The sequence below is a fragment of the Trichechus manatus genome, unplaced genomic scaffold, assembly GCF_000243295.1.
Source record: "Trichechus manatus latirostris isolate Lorelei unplaced genomic scaffold, TriManLat1.0 scaffold00691, whole genome shotgun sequence".
In the NCBI taxonomy this organism is placed as follows: Eukaryota; Metazoa; Chordata; class Mammalia; order Sirenia; family Trichechidae; genus Trichechus; species Trichechus manatus.
In genome coordinates, this window is record NW_004444627.1 from 1 (window position 1) to 19478 (window position 19478).

The window sequence follows — 19478 nt, forward strand, 5'->3', positions numbered from 1 at the left end:
TTCCCTGCTGAGTCTCCAAAGAGCTGGAGCTATCAAGGGTGAGTGTTCAGGAGAATGAGAGAACAGGGCAGTGAGGGTGGGGACAAGTTACCAAGTTGCTTTAGAAATTAGAGATTTCAGGAACCCATTGATCTATTTTCCTCCCTATCCCTGCTCTCTCTTCTTTATTCCCTTGAGTGAGGTCCCCCTTTGCTCCCTTTCACTCTAATGATAATGACAATAATAGCAGCCACCATTTACTAGACATCTACTTACTATCTTTCCTCATATACTGCTCACAAGAACCTTCAAAGAAGATATTATCACCTCCATTTTAAACATGAAAAACTGAAGCTCAAAAAGATGAGTTCATTTTCCAAGGTTACAAACCAAGTCAAAGAGCCAAGGTTTAAACCAGGCCCAATTCCGATGATCATACCCTTCGCATTTCCCAGACTTCAGCACCCAGTGACTTTCTAACTGAACCCTTCAGGGATACCATGGCCCTCATAACTCTCCTGGATCCCTAGCCTCTGCTTCTAGTGGCCCATGAGGGCCTCCCAGCCAAGTGCTCTGTGTGTTGGGACCTAAGAGAGAAAATGCTAAGAGTGATACTGTGTTCCTCCCTCTCTCCCAGGATCCTAGGGCCTCCTCAGAATCTTTGTAGGTGGTTCAAATGCTTTCTTCTCATAAGCAGCTGTGTCTATGTTTTTGTTAACCTTGTAATTTGAGTCCTAAGTGAACCAGGGGATTATTGCTGCATTGAGAAGCCTAGACTTCAGACAACCACCAAGGTTTATCCAGGGATTATAAATCATAGTGAACGCTCTTTCTGTACAGCCCTGACATCAGGGAGCATCAAATCTGTGAGTCATATTGCCATCCAAAAATCTAGTGTTGTGAAGGAGTAGAGTTCTTAATATAAAAGCAGATTCCCAGAAGATGCAAAGTATGGCCTCCATACACTTTTATTTAAGATATGGGATCTTGGGGTGGGTAGAAGTGAAAAAGAGATGAGACTAGGGAGAAACAGAAGTACCTGTTGTCCTGTTGATGGTCACTTAGGTTATTTCCAATGTTGTGTTATAAGAAACACCATAATGAACATAACTTTGTATAGATATGAGTGTTTTTTAGGGCTATTGATAGATATTACCAATTAACTAAGTTCTATATTTAGTTCTTTCCTCCCTACTGGCTCCTTCTTTCTCAATATATAAGCATGTTCTCTACCTTAAAAACACAAATATGAGCCAACAAATAAAATACAACTTAGCCCTAACTCTACATCCTACCCTAGAAATATTCTGTTTTCTTACCATCATAGCCAAGCTTCTTGAAGAGTTTATAATGTCTTTTGATTTTCTCTTACTTCAATCAATCCTGAACCCACTGCATTCTGACATTTGTTTCCTATATACCACTGAAGATACTCTCAGCCTGGCCTTAACTGACCTCTATATGAGACCAAACATTGTGGGTGCTTTTTAGTGTTTATCTGACTTGAGTTCTTGAAAGCAATAGCACTGTAATCACTTCCTTCTTATTTCTTCTTGAAACTTTTTTTAATCCTCCTTTAACCTACTCTGTCCTTATGTTTCTCTGGATCCTCCTCATTCTCATTATTTTATTCTTATTTCTTCTTGGTGAAAATATGCACAACAAAACATACCCCCCATTCAACAATTTCTACATGTACAGTTCAATGACATTGGTTACATTCTTTATACTGTGTCACCATTTCGCCAACTCTACCTGTATTGTTTTACCACCATTCACTTAGTCTCACTGCCCTCTAAACTTTTCATCTATGCCATATAGAGTTATGTTGTCAATTTGATCTTATATAGATAATTCTTTAAAAGGTCTCAATGTTCAATGCAAATATTCTTTACTAAGAATATTTTGAGGTAAATTGTTTAGTTTAAAGATGACTTCAGGGGATAGTTTTGGTTCAAGGTTTAATGTTTATCTTAGAGCAATAGATTCGGGGTTCCCCAGTCTCAGTGGGTCCAGTAGGTCTGGTTTTCACAGGCATTTTAAACTCTGTTCCACATTTTTACTCCTTTTGATCAAGATCCATCTATTGTGTCTTTGATCAAAATGTTCAGTAATGGTAGACAGGCACTATTCAGCTTATTTTGTTTTGAAATTGCCTCTTGATTTTCATGTTCCCCAGGTTATATCTTCAGATCTCTGCAATGCACTCTTCCTGGACAATCTCATCTAACCTTTAGTTACCAATGATGACTCCCAGTTCCCTGTCACTGGCCCAAATCTCTCTCCTAAGATCCAAACATTAGATAAAACCACCAACTGATCATTTCTACTTAGATGCCTTTTAGATGTTCTCAGTATGCCCCAAACTGAACTCAACATCTTCTCCCAATCAGACCCTCTTCCTTTATTACCTCTTTATTTAATGGAATCAAGTTCATTGCATTGGTTAGTCTAGGGATTCACCCATCTCCCTTACTTTCCACATCACTCACCAATTCCTGTGAAGTCCAATCTTATTTTTTTAGTTTTTTTATTGTACTTTAGGTGAAGGTTTACAAAACAAATAGTTTCTCATTACACAGTCAGGACCCGTATTGTTTCATGACATTGGTTAACAACCCCACAACATGTCAACACTCTCCCTCCTCGACCTTGGAGGACCTTTTTTCTTTATTTGGTGAAAATATACGTAGCCAAAGATACACCATTTCAAAAATTTCTACATGTACAATTCAGTGACATCGATTATGTTCTTCCAGTTGTGCTGCTATTCTCACTATCCTTTTCCAAATTATTCCATCACCATTATCTTCAACTCACTGGCCCATAGGCTTCCCATAAAACCTTTTGAGTTGCTGTTGTGAATTTGATCTCACATAGGTAATTTTTTTTTTTTTTTAGTACTTTAGATGAAGGTTTACAAAACAGAATAGTTTCTCATTAAACAGTTAGTACACATATTGGCCCTATGATAATGGTTAACAACTAGAGTCCAATCTTTTTAAAGTTATTCACATTCGTTCCTTTTCTCCCTCCTTCTGCTTCTATACCCTTTTTCACTCTTCTCATTGCTACAACTGCTATGGTCTTGCCTCTAAACTAGCCCTCTGCCATTCATCCGGCATACTGCTGCCACAGTGATCTTCCTAAACTGCAAATCTGGTATGCCATTTCCCTGTCTAAAACCCCTTAATAATTCCTTCTGACTTTGAGGATAGTGTTCAAACTCCTGAGCTTTGCATGCAAGCCTCATCATGATCTGACCCCTGCCTGTCTCTTTCTCATCTCCCACTGCTATCCCGTATATGCCTTAGCTCTAATCATACTGAAAGGTTTGCAGTTATCCCAATATGTCATATGTCATGCTGGGCCTACCCTTTTTGACATTCTTCTCCCTGACTGAGAAATGACTTTTTTTTCCTTCTGTTTTCTGATTGTCTAAACTCAAGCAACATTATTTGTTTCCCTAATGCGTTGTTTGATTTCAATGTACTTCCTCTTCCTCTTTGTACCTCATAGCACCTTGTGCGTACCAATATTTCTGCATTTACCAAACTGTGCCTGTAATTGTCTTTTTATTTGTCTGTCTCCTTCAGTGGATTGTAAGCATCTTGAGGACAAGAGCTTTATCTCATTTTTATTTGACTCTTTAGTGTCTAACAATGCTTGACATATAATAGGCTTATAATTTCTTTTGGTCTGAATGAAAAAAACATTTGAAGAAAAATTATTTGTCTCAATTTGGCTGATGTTTAGACCCCACAATTTGTGAAAATGTTAAAAAATAAAGCACCAAAAGAAGTACAAACTGCATTCGTGTAGGCAATTTTGTTCTCAATTTTTAGAGGATTTTGTCTATTTTTATCTTACACTCTTTTCAGAAGGTAATTCCTCTAAATTTTTAAAACTGAGGAGGAACCTAAGTGTCCTTGTAAATGAATGATCCTTCTCTCCCTAGAAGTGTACAAGCACAGGAGGGGTTCTCACATGTCGGGGCCACTATAGGGAAAATCCAAGAGTTAGGAGGTTTGACCAGATAACCTCGAAAGTCCCTTTTCACTCTTATACAATAAGACATGCCCTTGAGTCAATTCTGACTCATAGCAGCCCTGTAAGACAGAGTAGAACTGCTCCATAGAGTTTCCAGGGAGCAGCTGGTAGATTGGAACCACTGACCTTTTGGTTAGCAGCTGAGCTCTTAACCACTGCACCATCAGGGCTCCCCTTTTTATTCTTATTCATCTATTATTCTAAACCCAGAAATTGTCATATTTTCATTGCTTTATTTAATGATGACGGTTTCTTTTTTATTCTCTTGTTTTTTCTACTTATAAACTGATAAGATTAAGAATTAAAATAACTTAAATCCCACAGGTATTTCAAACTCAGCAACAACTTGTAGTTCCATTTAAAATAAATACGAAAAATATAAATCCAAAGAGAAAGCTTAGAACTATTGCCAAAATAGCTGTACTACACATTTGAATTTAATATGCCTAAAATGAAAACTTTTCTGAACAAAGGATGCGTCCTGCAGTTTCACGTTCAGAAACTAAAACAGAAACTTAAAGATTATAAAAAGCACTCAAAGTTGAAGTATGTTTTCTTCTTCCCCTAAATTTTCTGTTTTTTTTTTTATCTTTACTCCTTAAATAGAAAAAATAAAGTTCCTTCTCCTCATGACTTTAAAAATAATTTTACATCTGAGACCTTATGATGTACATCTCTACAATTCTTAGATCTTTGGGTATAGAAAAATCTCTCTACTAGTTCCACCAATAGCCACGTGATCTTGGGCAAGTTACTTAAACTCGCTGCATTTTATAATCTGTTAAATGGTGTGAATGTATTTGCTTCATAGGTTATTGTCACCATTCAAAGAGAAAATATATGTAAAGTATTTAGAGTGGTGCCTGGCACATAGCACATATTCAATAAATGTTACCTGTCGCTATTATTATTGATATTTCTGGAGGGTCATGATGCCTAGACTTTCAAAGACCAAGGAAGTGTCCTGACTTATCAATAATACTCTTTTCTCAGTTTGTTCCTTTCTCATTTCTTTTTACAACTACTATCATCTACTCTACATTATCACCTTTTTGGTGTCACTCCTTCTTCCCCTTTATGTTTTTCCTTTGAACACTTTCCTCCTGCCTTTTTTATATTAATAAATCTTTATCCATTCTCTGGTTTCCACATATTCATATTTACATTTTGTCATCTTTTTCTCTCTTTATGCAGCGGATCATGTGTCAACTTATGAAAAATTTGTACAGACATATAGTCCATCAGGGGAGTATATGTTTGAGCTTGATGAGGATGAGATGTTCTACGTGGATCTGGACAAGAAGGAGACTGTCTGGCATCTGCCAGAGTTTGGCCGAGCCTTTTCCTTTGATGCTCAGGGTGGGCTGGCCGACCTTGCTATATTGAAGAGCAACTTGAAGATCATGATCCAACGTTCCAACCACACCCAAGCCACCAATGGTATGGCTATCTCTGCTTCTTCCTCATTAGCTCTACTGGAAAGGGAGGAGAGGGTTCCTCTGCTACACACAGAACGGGAGACCCAGATGCCCACTACTGAGTGGTCATCTTTCCCTGGGTGACCATGGGCTTAGTCCAGTACAGCCAAGGGCTTGGATCTTCCGTCTCACTCAAGAAAAAGGTTGAGCTGAGTGAGGCTAATCAGTGGAATGAGACTCTTGGCTCTGAATCAGGATCCTGAGTTAGATGATACCCCAAAGGTAGAGCCTTTGTATTTATCCCAAAACAGGGGACTCACCAGGTCCTATCTCCCCTCAGAGGCCCCTGAAGTGACTGTGTTTCCTAAGGAGCCTGTGGAGCTGGGCCAGCCCAACACCCTCATCTGCCATGTCGACAAGTTCTTCCCTCCAGTGCTCAATGTCACGTGGCTGCGCAATGGGCAGACGGTCATTGACGGTGTTGGTGAGAGCATCTTCCTGCCCAGAACAGATTATAAATTCTACAAGTTCCACTACCTGACCTTCGTGCCCTCAGCAGAGGATGTCTATGACTGCAAGGTGGAGCACTGGGGCCTGGAGGAGCCGCTTCTCAAGCACTGGGGTATGGAGCCTCTTTCCCTATGAATAACCTCCCATGAACCCTCTTCACTCCCAGGACCTGGCGTCCTCAGCACCTGCTTTCTCCACTTACCAGGTCTCAGTCTTCTCCTTATCCTAACATGCCATCAGATGGTCTATAACCTCCAAAGCCCACACACATCTCAGGCCAGTTCCACCCTTCATTGCACCTTCTGACTCCATCTCTTTCTTCTTCCTCTAGAGGCCCAGGAGCCAATCCAGGTGCCTGAGACGACAGAGACTGTGGTCTGTGCTCTAGGCCTGGCAGTGGGCCTGGTGGGCATCGTTGCTGGCACTGTCCTCATCATAAAGGCTCTGCGTTCCAGTAGTGACCCTCGGGACCGGGGGCCTCTGTGAGTTATTCTGGGGTGGGGATCTTAGGATACAGTCAGAGAGAAAGAGGCGGGAGCCTGGGATGTATAAGGAAGGGAAGAATTCAATTTGATAAGTGTACGTGGATCTCTTAATGGGTTAAAAGCATTGAGCTGCATAACAACAACAACGATAATAATAAATGATTGAGTATTTAATACGAGTCAGGCACTACTCTGAGTGCTTTACATTTATTAACTAATTTTATCTTCACAAATACTCTATAAGGTTGGTGCTATTATTGTAAGTATTTTACATGTGAGGGATATAAGGCACAGAAATATTAAGCAACTTGACCAAGGCCACACAGCCAGGAAGTAATGGAGCTAGTTTTCAAACCCAGGAAGTCTGGATCCAAGATTGTTGGCTTAACCACTTATCCTATACCAAAAATCAAACCAAACCCATTGCTGTCGCGTCGATTCTGACTCTTAGCAATCCTAAACCATACCAAAAACCAAACCCGTTACCGTCGAGTTGATTCCAACTCATAGCGATCCTATACTCCATCTTCATTTTATGAAGAAAAAGAGCAAGTCCAAACTTTCAAGGAGCCCGTAGTCTGGTAGTGGAGCCAGATACGTCTTTCAACACATAATTGTCACACAGTGTGATAAATGCTTAATAGAGAGTTTGTTTGATATCTCCACTGAATACCACTTGCACTCACTGAACGGCAAGGCTCACATACAAATGCTCCTTTGGGGTTCCATATTTCCTATTTATCATGGTACTTAATATATTTTATATATTTATGTTTTTATAGCTCTCTTCCCATTAATGATCTTTCTGTGATGATGACCACATCTTATTATTATTGTTATTGTTAATTTTTATGCTGCACCTCAAGTGAAGAGGGTTAAGTTGGTCATACTCCTCACACTATCATCACTGGTACCTACAAGTTCTCTTTCTTGATTTATTTGCTCCCTTCTATTCCCAGTTCCCACTGCCGTATCTAACCTCTTACTCCAACCCTATAGGTAAACATTCTAATGGATTTGATGAGTGCCCTTTTACTTGCATATCTCCTTGTATAGCATATAGTATTGTTTAGTGTACATGTATTTTTAATTAACCAAAGTCATATTCTATTATAGATCTAATTCTGTATTCTAATCTGTTGCTGCCAACTAGCCCATAATCCTACTGTGCACATCCACTTATTTATATTTCACCTGGGATATCTGCATTGCCTCTAGTTTTTCACTATGGCAAATAATGCTATGTTCTCATATGGACCTGAATCTCTGGAATGCATATATCCTAGAAAGGGGTTGCAGGGTCATTGGGGATGCAACTCCTTAATTTGACTAAGTACTGCCCAGCTGCTCACCAGAATTAATGTATATTTCCTCCAGCAGTACCTGAAATTTTCTGCAACTCCTAAATCCACATCAACATTGGACATTATCCCATTTTCTAATTTTTGCCAATCTCACATACATAAAGGAATATATTACTGCAGTTTTAATTTGCATTTCTTTAATTACTTATGGTTGGACTTTCTTCTGTGTTAGCCACTTGGAATTCTTGTTCTATAAATTGCTGGTTCATATCCTTTGCCCATTTTTCTACTGTGAGATCTTATCTTTTTCTTATTGATTTGCAGCAGTTCCCTGTATAGTCTTGCTAGTAGGCCCTTGTCAATTTTAAGCATTGCAAATGCTTTCTCCTAATCCGACTTCTGGCACCTTCCTCCTTGGTCTCCTTTATTGAACAGAAATCTTTAATATTTTGTAATAAAAATCCATCAGTATTTTTATTTTATGCTTTTGTTTTGGGGGATCTGTGTAAGAAGTTCTTTCCCATGGTGAAGTCTCAAAGATATTCTCTTACAATATCTTTTGTAGTTTTAAATTTCACATTCCGTTCTTCAATTCATCTACGATGCACCTTTGTATCTGATGTTAAATGGAGATCAAGTTTTATTCTTCTCTGTATAGTAGGCCAGTTTTCCCAAAAACTACTAAATGGTTAACCCTTTTTCTATAGGTTTCTGATGGCCCTTTTATTATATATATTAAGTTCCCATTATAATGGGTCTGTCTCTGCTTTATTCCATTGATCTATTTGTCTCTTCTTGTGCCAGTATCCTAGTGTTTTGACTACTATGACTTTGTAGTATGTATTAGTATCTAGTAGAACAAGTTTCCTCTCTTTTCTTTTTTGTTGTTGATTTAGCTATTTAAGCTAATTTATTATGTCATATCTATTTTAAATTGTTTATCAAGTTTCTCAAAAATTCTATTTGGAATTTTTATTGTGATAGCATTGAAATTATAGATTAATTGGGAAAAAATTCACATATTCATAATATTAAATATTAAGCATGTAAATCTCTTAATTTATTCAGATTATTTTCTTATGTCTTTTAATAGAATTTAAAAGTATCTTCCATATGAGTCTTGTGTATTCTTCATTCAGATAAGCCTTTATAGTATTTATTACTGTTGATGATATCAGATTCATAACCTTAGTAAATTTAAGGAGATATGAGATAATGAGCCCCAGAGTGGGGGAGTCCTAGGTATCAGAGCACCACTGTTGACCACTCCCTGTAACCGTTCTCATCAGCTTTTCATCCCATCAGAGCTTTATTGTTATGCTGATATTATCCTGCCAACACCATTGGGCTTGGTTGGCTACTGATTTCTGATTTACAAAGACACTGAGACAGACAGTGATTCTCCCAAGGCAGTGTGGGAGCGAGGAAAGAACAAAACTTAAAAACTCTTCACCAAGTCTTACCACTGCTGCATCTAGCCACAAGCCAAACCAGGCTCCTGCCCCTATGTTCTCCAATCCCTTGCCTCATGCACACTAGTTCACAATGACCTTTGACCTCTCCAGATTTTTCTCATAGTTTTTATGTTGGTTCCTCAGATGTAGGCTTTCTTTGTTCTTTTATAATTTTCCCATTGAGGATTGTGATGAGGGAGGAGAAAACCAGGAATTCTTGCTAGTTGGTCATCTTTTCATGAATCAGGAACACCCTTTTTATCATCTTTGTACCTGTAAAGCTTAGCAAATGTCCTTTGTTATATAGTAGTTCTTCAACAAATGTCTACTAAAGTGTTTAGTATATTATTAATTCATCTAATATAAGTTGTTGAATACTTCCTTTGTCCTAGGCTCTTTTCTAGGTGCAGATAATATAATGATAAACAAACATTTCCTGTGGCCAGGGAGTAAAATAAAAGAAAATGATTATTAGAATACAGTACTGAAAATGTTGTAATAAAGGTGTTAACTGGAGCCTGGCAGCACAGAGAAGGTGCAATGGACAGGAATTGGGCAAGGTTGAAGAAAGTCCTCTAGTAAGGGTAAATGCATAAATCTTAAGGAATAAGTACAATATAGACAGGAAAACAAAGGAAAGGCATTCCAGGCAGAAGGAAGAACATATAGAAAGAAACAGCAGCTTAAAAGAACATGATCCATGTAAGGAGTTCATCATGGCTATAAATAGAATGCACGTTGGGACATGACAGAAGGCTGAAAAGGTAAGCAGAGAAACTTTCATAAGACTTTATGTGCCATGTATGCTCTGCTTTCAATTTTATGCTGAAAGTAATTGTGGAACCACTGAAGGATTTGAAGTAGGACAATGACACAATAGTTAGTAACATTTTTTGAGCACTTACTATGTACCTGGAACAGTTCTAAATACTTTATATACATAGTGCCATTTGATTCTCTTGATAGTCCTTTTAGATAGGCACTACTATTATTCCTCGTTTACAAAGAGGATATTGATTTTAAAACTTAATAACTTCTACAAAATCACAGATCTAGCAATTGCTGAAGTTGGGATTAGAATTTGACAGCCTAGCAGGCAATCAACAGTACAACTGTGGATATTTTGATCAGATTTATACATAAAATGATGACTCTGGTGGTAGTATAAAGACTAGTTCAAGTGAAAAATAGTAAGACATTAATTATAGTAATGACAGAATGTATGTAAAGTAAAAGACAGATTTGGGGAGATATGTCAGAGATGGAATCTACAGGCTTATTCACTGAATGGACACCAACTCCTGTCCTGGGTGAAAAACTGAGTGACGGTGACATTTACTGAGACAGTAAGTGTAAGAGCAGAGGTGGGTTTGGGGGAAAAAATGAAGAGCTTAGTTTAGACATGTTGGGTTGGAGGTCTGTTAGACAACTAAGTAGGGAGTTCTGTAAACAGTTGAAAATAAGTGTATGAAGTTAAATGGAGAGGCCCAAGCTGGAGATAAATAACTTTGTCAGTGATGTACATATATGCAGGTCACTGTTGATGGCATAAGATTGTCCAAGGAGATTGTTCAGAATGAAAAGAACAGAATGAGGAGAACCCTGGAGAATGCCAGTCTTTAAAGGGAATTATAGAAAGCAGGGCTGGGACTAGTAAGGCACTTGCCTTGGGTACAAAACTCAAGGGAGCACCAAAAAACTCAGTAATCGAGATAAATGATATTTTAACACAATATTCTTAAAAATCAAAATTAATGTAAAAATCCATTATTAACAAAATACCATAAGTAGTCAAAGAAAACTGAGAGAAAGCAGAGAGGCTGAAGAATTGGGAACATGTTATTATATAAGCCAAGGGAGTAAAGAATTTCAGGAAGAAGAAAGTATTGAGTCGTATCTGATAATCAACAGAGATCAGCTGAGAAAATGTACCGTGTTTTTGGAATCCCTTCAAAGAGCAGTTTTACACAGTGTGACCAATTATCCTTCCTTCACTTTCATCCCAGAGTTAAGCTTATTCTGTGGCCTCAGTAATGTCTCCACTTCCCTTCTGAGGATATTTTGGAGGCTTGAAGCATTTAGGCTGTCTTCAAAGTCAGCTTGGAATTGGGGCAAAATCCTATCACTTTAAGATTCTATGTGACTCCTCACTGCTGCTCACCTGGAGGACAATGGCAAGTGCAGGAATGACCACATAATCCCTAGGGCCTGGACAGGGCAGAGATAAGAGAAGGAGCAGATATAAAAGGAATGAGGAAGGTGGGCCTGAGTTTGGAGTCCTGAACCCAGGGATGACAGTAACGGTGTTTGTCTTGCTGCAGGTGACAAGATTTATGTAAAATCAGAGGACCTAAGAGACATCTGAACTCCAGCTGCCCTACAAACTCGAGTCTCAGCTTCCTTTCTCACTTTTTGTGCTCTCCACCCCAATGACTGACTTACCTGCTGAACCCTTTAAGTCCTGTCCTCTTTTATGACCATAAAGCTCCCAGGCCCAGCAAGGTTCCTGGCACTTACACGGTAATTAATAAATGTTGACATTTTTGCAGCACTGGTGTGTATATAATTCCCTTGCTGGGCTTCCCATCCCCTTTGAGGAACCCTTTGCTGACCTCTTCTTGAGAATTCTCTGAGAACAATAAATTCTTCAATATTTCAGAGCTGGGTGACTCTGTGTTTTTCTTGCTGGAAGTCTAGGAATAATTGACTTGAGAACCACTGCAGCGGCACCTAGGGCAGGGCTGAGGTGTCCTTACTAAAGTAAACTTTGTATATAGGCTATGAGCAGGCACAAACTACTCTGGTTGCCCTTTGAACCTTCCATGCCTCTGCCACCCTTGTTTTTACCTAAACTTTGTGCAATCAATTTATGCATCTATTTCCTTGGGTAACAAGATGCTATATGGAAATGAAATAGTTTTCCTTTACTCGTCCTAAACTCAACTTCTTAAAGTTTCAAAGATCTTTCCCTAATTAGTTCAGAGGTAGTACATTTGGGGAATAAATTTGACCCTCCACGTCTTTCATAATTTAAAATGCTTTCATTATAGATCTTCCTTCACACCTGTTAGCTTTCATTCTTGTCTAATCTCACGTGAAGATTTCACCACTATGCTAGGATGGCTCCAGACAACTCACAAGGTGTGCATCGCAAGTGGGATCCCATGAGGGGCCCTGAAAGCAACTTTAACAGAAGTGGATGCATCACCAGACTTTTGCACCAGCCAGGTGGTGGAAGCTATCAGGAAGTGTTAATTGACAAGGGTCTGTGTGCTTCAAGGTCCATATTAGTCATCACCTCCAATGACAGCTACGATCTACTGTTGAAGCGTCTCCGTCAATTCCTACTGAACGACCCTATGGGAATTGAGCACGACCAAAGCAGCCCATCACATCAGTTGCCAGATTCATTTTCTCATCACCAGTTTCATCATGAACTTCATCTGTGAAATAAAGTAAATGAATAAGTAGACTTTTTCTGGGGCTATTATATTAAAGGGTGCCATCAACACCTGGGTCATGAAATTATCTTCATACTGCCCTAGATAGCCACATGTGAAAGAATGAAGTTAAGCCTTTACCTCACACCATATACAAAAATTAACTAAAAAAGATCAAAGACTGAAATGTAAGAGCTAAAACAATAAACTTAGAGGAAAATATGCAAGAAAAGTTTCATGACCTTGGATGTGGGAATGCTTTCTTAGATATGACACCTAAAGCACAAGCAACAAAAGAAAAAGTAAATATACTGAATGAACTTCATCAAAATTGAAATCATTTGTGCATCAAAGAACTCTATCAAAAAAGTAAAAAAAAGGCAACATACAGAATCAGAGGAAATACTTGCAAAACATATACCAGATAAGGGTCTAGTATCCAGAATATATAAAAAATTCTTACAACTCAACAATAACAAGACAAATAAACCAATTTAAAATTACTTTAGTTAGACATCCAAATTGTATCCTACTCGCCAAGTGAGAGACTTAAGCATAATATCGTAATCGCTTTCTTTTTTGTCATCTTCCCGTACTCAAACTGTAACATCCTGGAAAGGAGAAAATTTACTATATTCATGGTATCCTCAGCACTTCACATTTATGTATATACAGTGCAATTTGTTAAGTGCAAGGATAGGGTTACACTGTGCTGGGAGTATGATGCATTGAATTGTGTTCCCCAAAACTCTGTGTTGTAAATCCTGACCTCTACGCTTGTGGTTATAATCCCATTTAGGAATGTGTTGTCTTTGTTATGTTAATCATACAGGTTAGTGTAGGGTATGTCTTAAGTCAATCTCTCCTGAGATGTGAAAAAGATTAAACAAGAAGCAAAAGAAGCAGAGATAGGGGAAGAGAGACGCAAGCCACATGAAGATTGCCCAATTGCAGAAGCTAGTCGAGACAAGGAACTTCCTCTAGAGCCGACAGAGACAGAGAGCTTTCCCCTAGAGCCGACACCCTGAATTCGGACTTCTAGCCTCCTAAACTGTGAGAAAATAAATTTCTGTTTGTTAAAGCTACTCATTTGTGGTATTTCTGTTATAACAGCACTAGATATCTAAGAGTATATTATATTATGCCAGTAATTTATAGTATAAACTGCTAGGAGAACACTGAGAGGTGCACTGATTCTGACCTTAGCGAAAGGCTTCAGTGAGCAGGCAAAACTGAATTCATCCTTGAGGGTGAGCAGGATCTTATAATATGCATTCCACTAAATTGCACGAATGGAAGAACACCTACCCACCAAATTAACTGGTGTAGGGAGTTAGGCTTTGTGATGAAGAGTTCTTCATTGAAAATTCATTCAATGGTGAATATTCTGGAGGCCATTTTTATGCATTTTATATAATTAAAGGGAATAGAAAATAAAAGATGATGGGGTAGAAGAAATATATAGTACTTAAGCTGAGATATCAGAGAGACTAGCTAAACTAAAGTCAATTTTGGGGAGAGAAAGATTCTCCAATGAAAACATAAAAAATAAGAGTTTGGAATGATGTTAAGATAGACAAGTGCAAGTTCCTGGTTACAAACAGTGCCTAGTTACTTTTAGGGGCCCATGAAAATATTCAAATTTCTTTTTAAAATTAGAAGAAAAAGTCTTCCATTGGCAGGAGGGCAGTGCTAGACAATGTAGATTTGGAAGTTACTTGTGTAGATGTGAGGAGACCTGGTGGCACAGTGGTTGAGAGCTTGGCTGCTAACCAAAAGGTGGGCAGTTTGAATCCACCAGCTGCTCGTTGGAAACTCTATGGAGCTGTTCTAGTCTGTCCTACAGGGTCGCTATGAGTTGGAATCGACTCCACGGCAACGGGTTTGGTTTTTTGGTTTGTGTAGATGTGAATGAAGCCACGGAGATGCAAGAGTTTTCCAGAGCAGTGAGTGTAGAGTGAGTTGCAGACGCTTGAAGACTTAGCTTTAGGTGTGTAGTTACAGGGCATAAGAAGAACAGAGTGGACCCAAAATCATTCCTGCTGTGGTATTGTGGGGCAGATAGGCAGGGTTTGAAGGCCTGTTGGAGATAAACATTCTCCCTTCCCCCATAGCCTCCATAGTATTTTCATAAACTCCTTGGTTACCTTCACCTCAGATAGTCCTCTAGATTTGAGACATACTTCCCCAGTTGGATAGCTAGAGAGGGGCTTCAGGCTTCTGAGTAGGGTTGGGGGTAGGGAGAAGAACGGAAACTATCAAGGAAAAGGATGAAGATCAATGCATGTGGAAGGTATGAAGAAGTTCTGTTTCTGTGAAATTCTGGTAGACTTTCTTCTCTGTCCAGTAGAGACTGGATGAGAGGCAACGTCACTAGTTTCTGGCAGACGAAGCCTCTGAGAAGTTCCTGATGCAAGGATGTGAGTAAAAGAAGCTGTGAGTCAGGGTGCTTGGGATCTATAAGGAACCTGTGTGTGACATATGAAACAAGAGAGATTCAGAGGTAGTAGCGTCAAGTGGAGAGGCTGTGGGTGGGGAAATCCCAAGCACAGATGCCTTTGTTCCTCTGTGCTTACCTGGGAAGCCCCTGGCTGGCTCTCAAAAAGTAGGATATGGCTGGACTCTAGAGTCTGTCTTTAGAATTGAAAAGGAAACTCATACTCAGATAGTGACAGTTATGAGAAGGAGGAGCCAAAGAAAGCCTCAGTAAAGTAAGAGATGCCAAGGCTAACCTCTTGTGAGACCCTCAAATTTCTTTTGGGAAGGAGGGAAGTATTATGCATCTCTGTATAGTAGTCCTCCTTATCTGTGGTTTCGCTTTCCTTGGATCAGTTACCCACAGTCAGCTAGGATAGGAAGATACTTAAATTGTGTGTGATTCTGAGTAGCAGGATGAAAGCTCCCACCTTCCTGTGCCCTCTGGCTCCATCCGGCTCCATCCCGGAGCTGGCTTCCTCCTCCTCAGCTGGCAGGAGCCTGGAAAACACAATTGGGTGAGCGTGCCCTGCCAAAGTTCCATGGGTTAATGCTGCCTGCCCAGGGCACCCTGGGTACCTGTCATATGTATGTATAGAAAAAACATAGAATATAGGGTTCGGTACTATTCTGAGTTTCAGATATCTACTGGGGGTCTTGGAATGTATCCCTTGTGGATATGTGATGGTGAGCAGGGCCTGGACCTGGAGGAGACCCAAAAGATAAAGACACTTACATGGGACATGAAAGAGCACTGAACAAGTTCTCACAGGCCCACCTTTCACTGCTTTCTCATAGAACAAGCCTCTACTACTCTTCTCTCTCTTATTACCACAGCCCCCACTATCACGAAGTGGAGGATTATGAAAAGCACTTGAGAAAAAAAAAGAGGGAGAAACTTAATGTTTACATCAGAATTCCATGTAACTGTCACTCCCCTCACTCATTTATGTTACCTTTCTTCTTCCAAATCACTTTTTCTCCCATTGTGGTGAAATGGGTTCCTTTATCTGGGCTTTTGTCTTGGCTCTTTGGAAAAACAGTTGGAGAGATTTTCCCCTTAAGCCCTGAGGAGTTACCTTTGCCCTAGTTTTCTACCCTAGAGGGTTTGTTACTTTGGTCCAGGTTGATTGACATTTCCTCAGTAAGCTGTAAACAACTTGGTTTGATACTTTTTGTCTGGCCCCTGGGCTGCAGCCTGCCCTGTGATTGGTGTTCACTTTGCAGGGATTGGTCAATAGACTATGCAAATGAAGTGACTATAGACCACACAAAGGAAGTGTCTGTAGCCTACTATGCAAATGAAGTGTCTATGGCCTACCGAGAGAGAATTGGTCAGTTTGTGCCCCCCCCCCAACTGGGAGGGGCTCTGCCTTAAAATTGACAAGGAGTTGTAAATACAAGTAGCCATCCCCACAGAGGTTTTTCAAAGGAGACAGAGAGAAGCAGGAAGAGAAGCTACAGGAAGAGAGAAGAGGGAAAAGAGGAGAGAGAGGAGGCAAGGAACCTCTTAAGAGAGCTGCAACATGGGTCAAGGGCTGTAACACTGAAGACAGCAAGAGGCCAGAAGAGGCCCAAGCAGCAGAGCTGACAGCAACAAGAAGCAGGGCCAAGAGGAGCCTGTCCTAAAGAAGCTGAGAGGAAACCATCCTGAGGGTCCTAGAGGAGGCCCATCCTTAGGGAGCTGAGAGGAAGCCTGTCTTGAGGCAGAGAGAGGCCTGCACGATCAACAGGTGCTGAGGGAGCAGTGTTGCACTGAAGAAGGGAGACTTTGCCTATATGCTTCCTGATCCTGATCCCAAGTTGTAGCCTGTTAATTCTGATTCTGAGTTGTACCCTGTTCCTTAATAAACCACTTAACTGTAAGTATGGTCTGTGAGTTCTGTGTGGCCATTGCAATGGATTATTGAACCCAGAAGAGAAGAGAGAGTGCCATGGAAGAGATGGCTGGTGTCAGAAATGGTAAAAAGGTTGGAGCGTGGAGGTGTGTTTGACCTCCACCTCATAGAGGTCAGCCTTGGGCTGGTCTTGATTCACATTATCACCCCCAAAGTTAGACAGGTTCTGATGCTGCTATTACTACTACCTCCATTTTACAGCCATCAATTACACTTAACCCTTGAGCATTCTTAAACTCCCTACCCTTGGTTTTTAGAGAACAGAAGTTTGTCCCAGAGCAGATATAAAAGTTGTCGGTGGAGTGTTTGGTTATAAAAGTTGTCAGGGGAGTGTTTGATGGAGAGAGAGCTCCATATCATCCTTTTATTTAGAGCTTCTATATAAGAAATAAAAAGACTATGAGGAAGAAATAGTAATACATTATTCTCTCTTTATGCACTTGATCAAGTCAGAATCCAGGGAAGAGCTGGATGCTTTGAAGGAAGGGCCTGGGCTTTATAAAGTAGACATTACCAGTGATAAATTTGAGTTTGGGCAAAAATATAGATGGAAATATAGTGAAGTGTTCACATCCTTGAAGAATCAATATTTCTCTTTCTACTTGATATCTGTTTTAAATATTCACTTTATTTTTGGTGAAAGTATACACAACAAAACACTCCCATTCGAGAATTTTTCCACATACGGTTCAGTGACATTGGTTACATTCTTCACATTGTGTTACCATTCTTGCTATCTCTACCCTTATTTCTTCACCACCATTAACTTAGACTCTCTGCCCCCTAAACTTCTCATATGTGTTATAGGGTTACTGTTGTCTATTTGGTCTCATATAGACAATTCTTTAAAAGAGCACAATGCTGAAGGCAAGAATTCTTCACTAATAGAGCTAAACTGTTGTTTAGTTTAAAGACAACTTCATGGGATAGTTTCAGTTCGAGGTTTAAAGATTATCTCAGGGCAATAGATACAGGAGTTCCTCCAGTCTCAATGGGTCCAGTAAGTCTGGTGTCTATAAGAATTTAAAATTCCATTCCACATTTTTCCTCCTTTTGATCAGGATCCATCTACTGGGTCCTTGATCAAAATATGATGAATCAAAGTTTAGTGTAAGGAAAGAGAAAAAGAAAGACAAGGTAATGTGAAGATATGATGGTTGGTAGATGTGGAAAGGAAACATCAGAAATTAGGGATAAGGATGTGGTACTGCTGACATCTCCCTGCTGGCCTGATGACAGCATTTGTGGTTAGGGGATGAGAAATGAAAGAAAAACCCATGCTTAATGGGACCATATTTGACAAAAATAAAACAAGGGATAAAGCATGCCAGACAGACTTAGCTAGGGAGAGAAAAGCTTATCACAAGATTTAAGGACTTAGGGAATTCCCTACTTTTTCAGCCACTCTCACCCTGTAGTTGTCTCATAAATTTGTCCATTAGAAATTCATCACTTATGGTGAATGTAATTTGTTTATTGTTATATCCACTTAAAATGCAATATTCTTTTTCTGGATTCAAGACATATATTTCTGAGTTCCAGGCAAATTTAGAACAGCATGGTGCAGTAAATGGACAAAGAGATGGAAGAGTTACAGGAGCTAAAATGGAGCATGAATCATTGAAAACTGGGAGATATGGAAGGATTAAAGTATTACCTAGGAGTCTCTATTTCCAGTGCTTAGAATAGTCCTACAATATGCAGATGATACAACCTTGCTTGCTGAAAGCGAAGAGGACTTGAGGCACTTAGTGATGAAGATCAAAGACCACAGTCTTAAGTATGGATTACACCTCAACATAAAGAAAACAAAAATCCTCACAACTGGAGCAATACGCAACATAATGATAAATGGAGAAAATATTGAAGTTGCCAAGGATTTCATTTTACTTGGACCACAATCAACACCCATGGAAGCAGCAGTCAAGAAATAAAAAGATGTATTACATTGGACATATCTGCTGGAAAAGACCTCTTTAAAGTGTTAAAAAACAAAGATGTCACTTTGATGACTAAGGTGCACCTGACCCAAGCCATGGTATTTTCAATAGCCTCATACGCATGCAAAAGCAGGACAATGGAAAAGGAAGACTGAAGAAGAATTGATGCATTTGAATTATGGCATTGGTGAAGAATATTGAATATAGCATGGACTGCCAGAAGAATGAACAAGTTTGTCTTGGAAGAAGTACAACCAGAATGTTCCTTAGGAGCAAAGATAGCAAAACGTTGTCTTGCTTACTGTCTTAGTTATCTAGTGCTGCTATAGCAGAAATACCACAAGTGAATGGCTTTAACAAAGATAGATTTACTCTCTCACAGGCTAAGAGGCTAAAAGTTTGAATTCAGGGTCCCAGCTCCAGGGGAAGACTTTCTCTGTATGCCGGCTCTGGCGGAAGGTCCTTGTCATCAACCTTTCCCTGGTCGAGGAGCTTCTCAGCACAGGGACCCTGGGTCCAAAAGAT

At 39.6% G+C, this 19478-nt stretch overlaps 1 protein-coding gene across 2 annotated transcripts; it reads left to right on the top strand.

Moving 5' to 3' along the window:
• The first annotated feature begins 6 nt into the window (after positions 1 to 6).
• LOC101348755 (HLA class II histocompatibility antigen, DP alpha 1 chain-like) lies at positions 7 to 11858 on the top strand. Of its 2 annotated transcripts, none has more exons than XR_002823055.1 (5): positions 7 to 38; positions 5224 to 5469; positions 5788 to 6069; positions 6289 to 9964; positions 11522 to 11858. XR_002823055.1 is itself a non-coding variant. In XM_004391131.2 (5 exons), exons 2-5 carry the CDS (start codon positions 5283 to 5285, stop codon positions 11523 to 11525), a joined length of 624 nt encoding a protein of 207 aa, XP_004391188.2. In that variant the 5' UTR covers positions 7 to 38; positions 5224 to 5282; the 3' UTR covers positions 11526 to 11858. The 2 variants fall into 2 exon arrangements, 1 of the variants encoding a protein (XP_004391188.2); XM_004391131.2 differs by having other exon boundaries at positions 6289 to 6439.
• Positions 11859 to 19478: the final 7620 nt, after the last annotated feature.

What these genes read in the sequence shown, in the direction of transcription:
- LOC101348755 (XM_004391131.2), top strand. Translation starts at nt 5,283, where the DNA reads ATGTTTGAGCTTGATGAGGATGAGATGTTCTACGTGGATCTGGACAAG. An exon ending in CCACACCCAAGCCACCAATG is followed by an intron (nt 5,470 to 5,787) that starts GTATGGCTATCT and finishes ATCTCCCCTCAG; the next exon opens with AGGCCCCTGAAGTGACTGTG. An exon ending in GCCGCTTCTCAAGCACTGGG is followed by an intron (nt 6,070 to 6,288) that starts GTATGGAGCCTC and finishes TTCTTCCTCTAG; the next exon opens with AGGCCCAGGAGCCAATCCAG.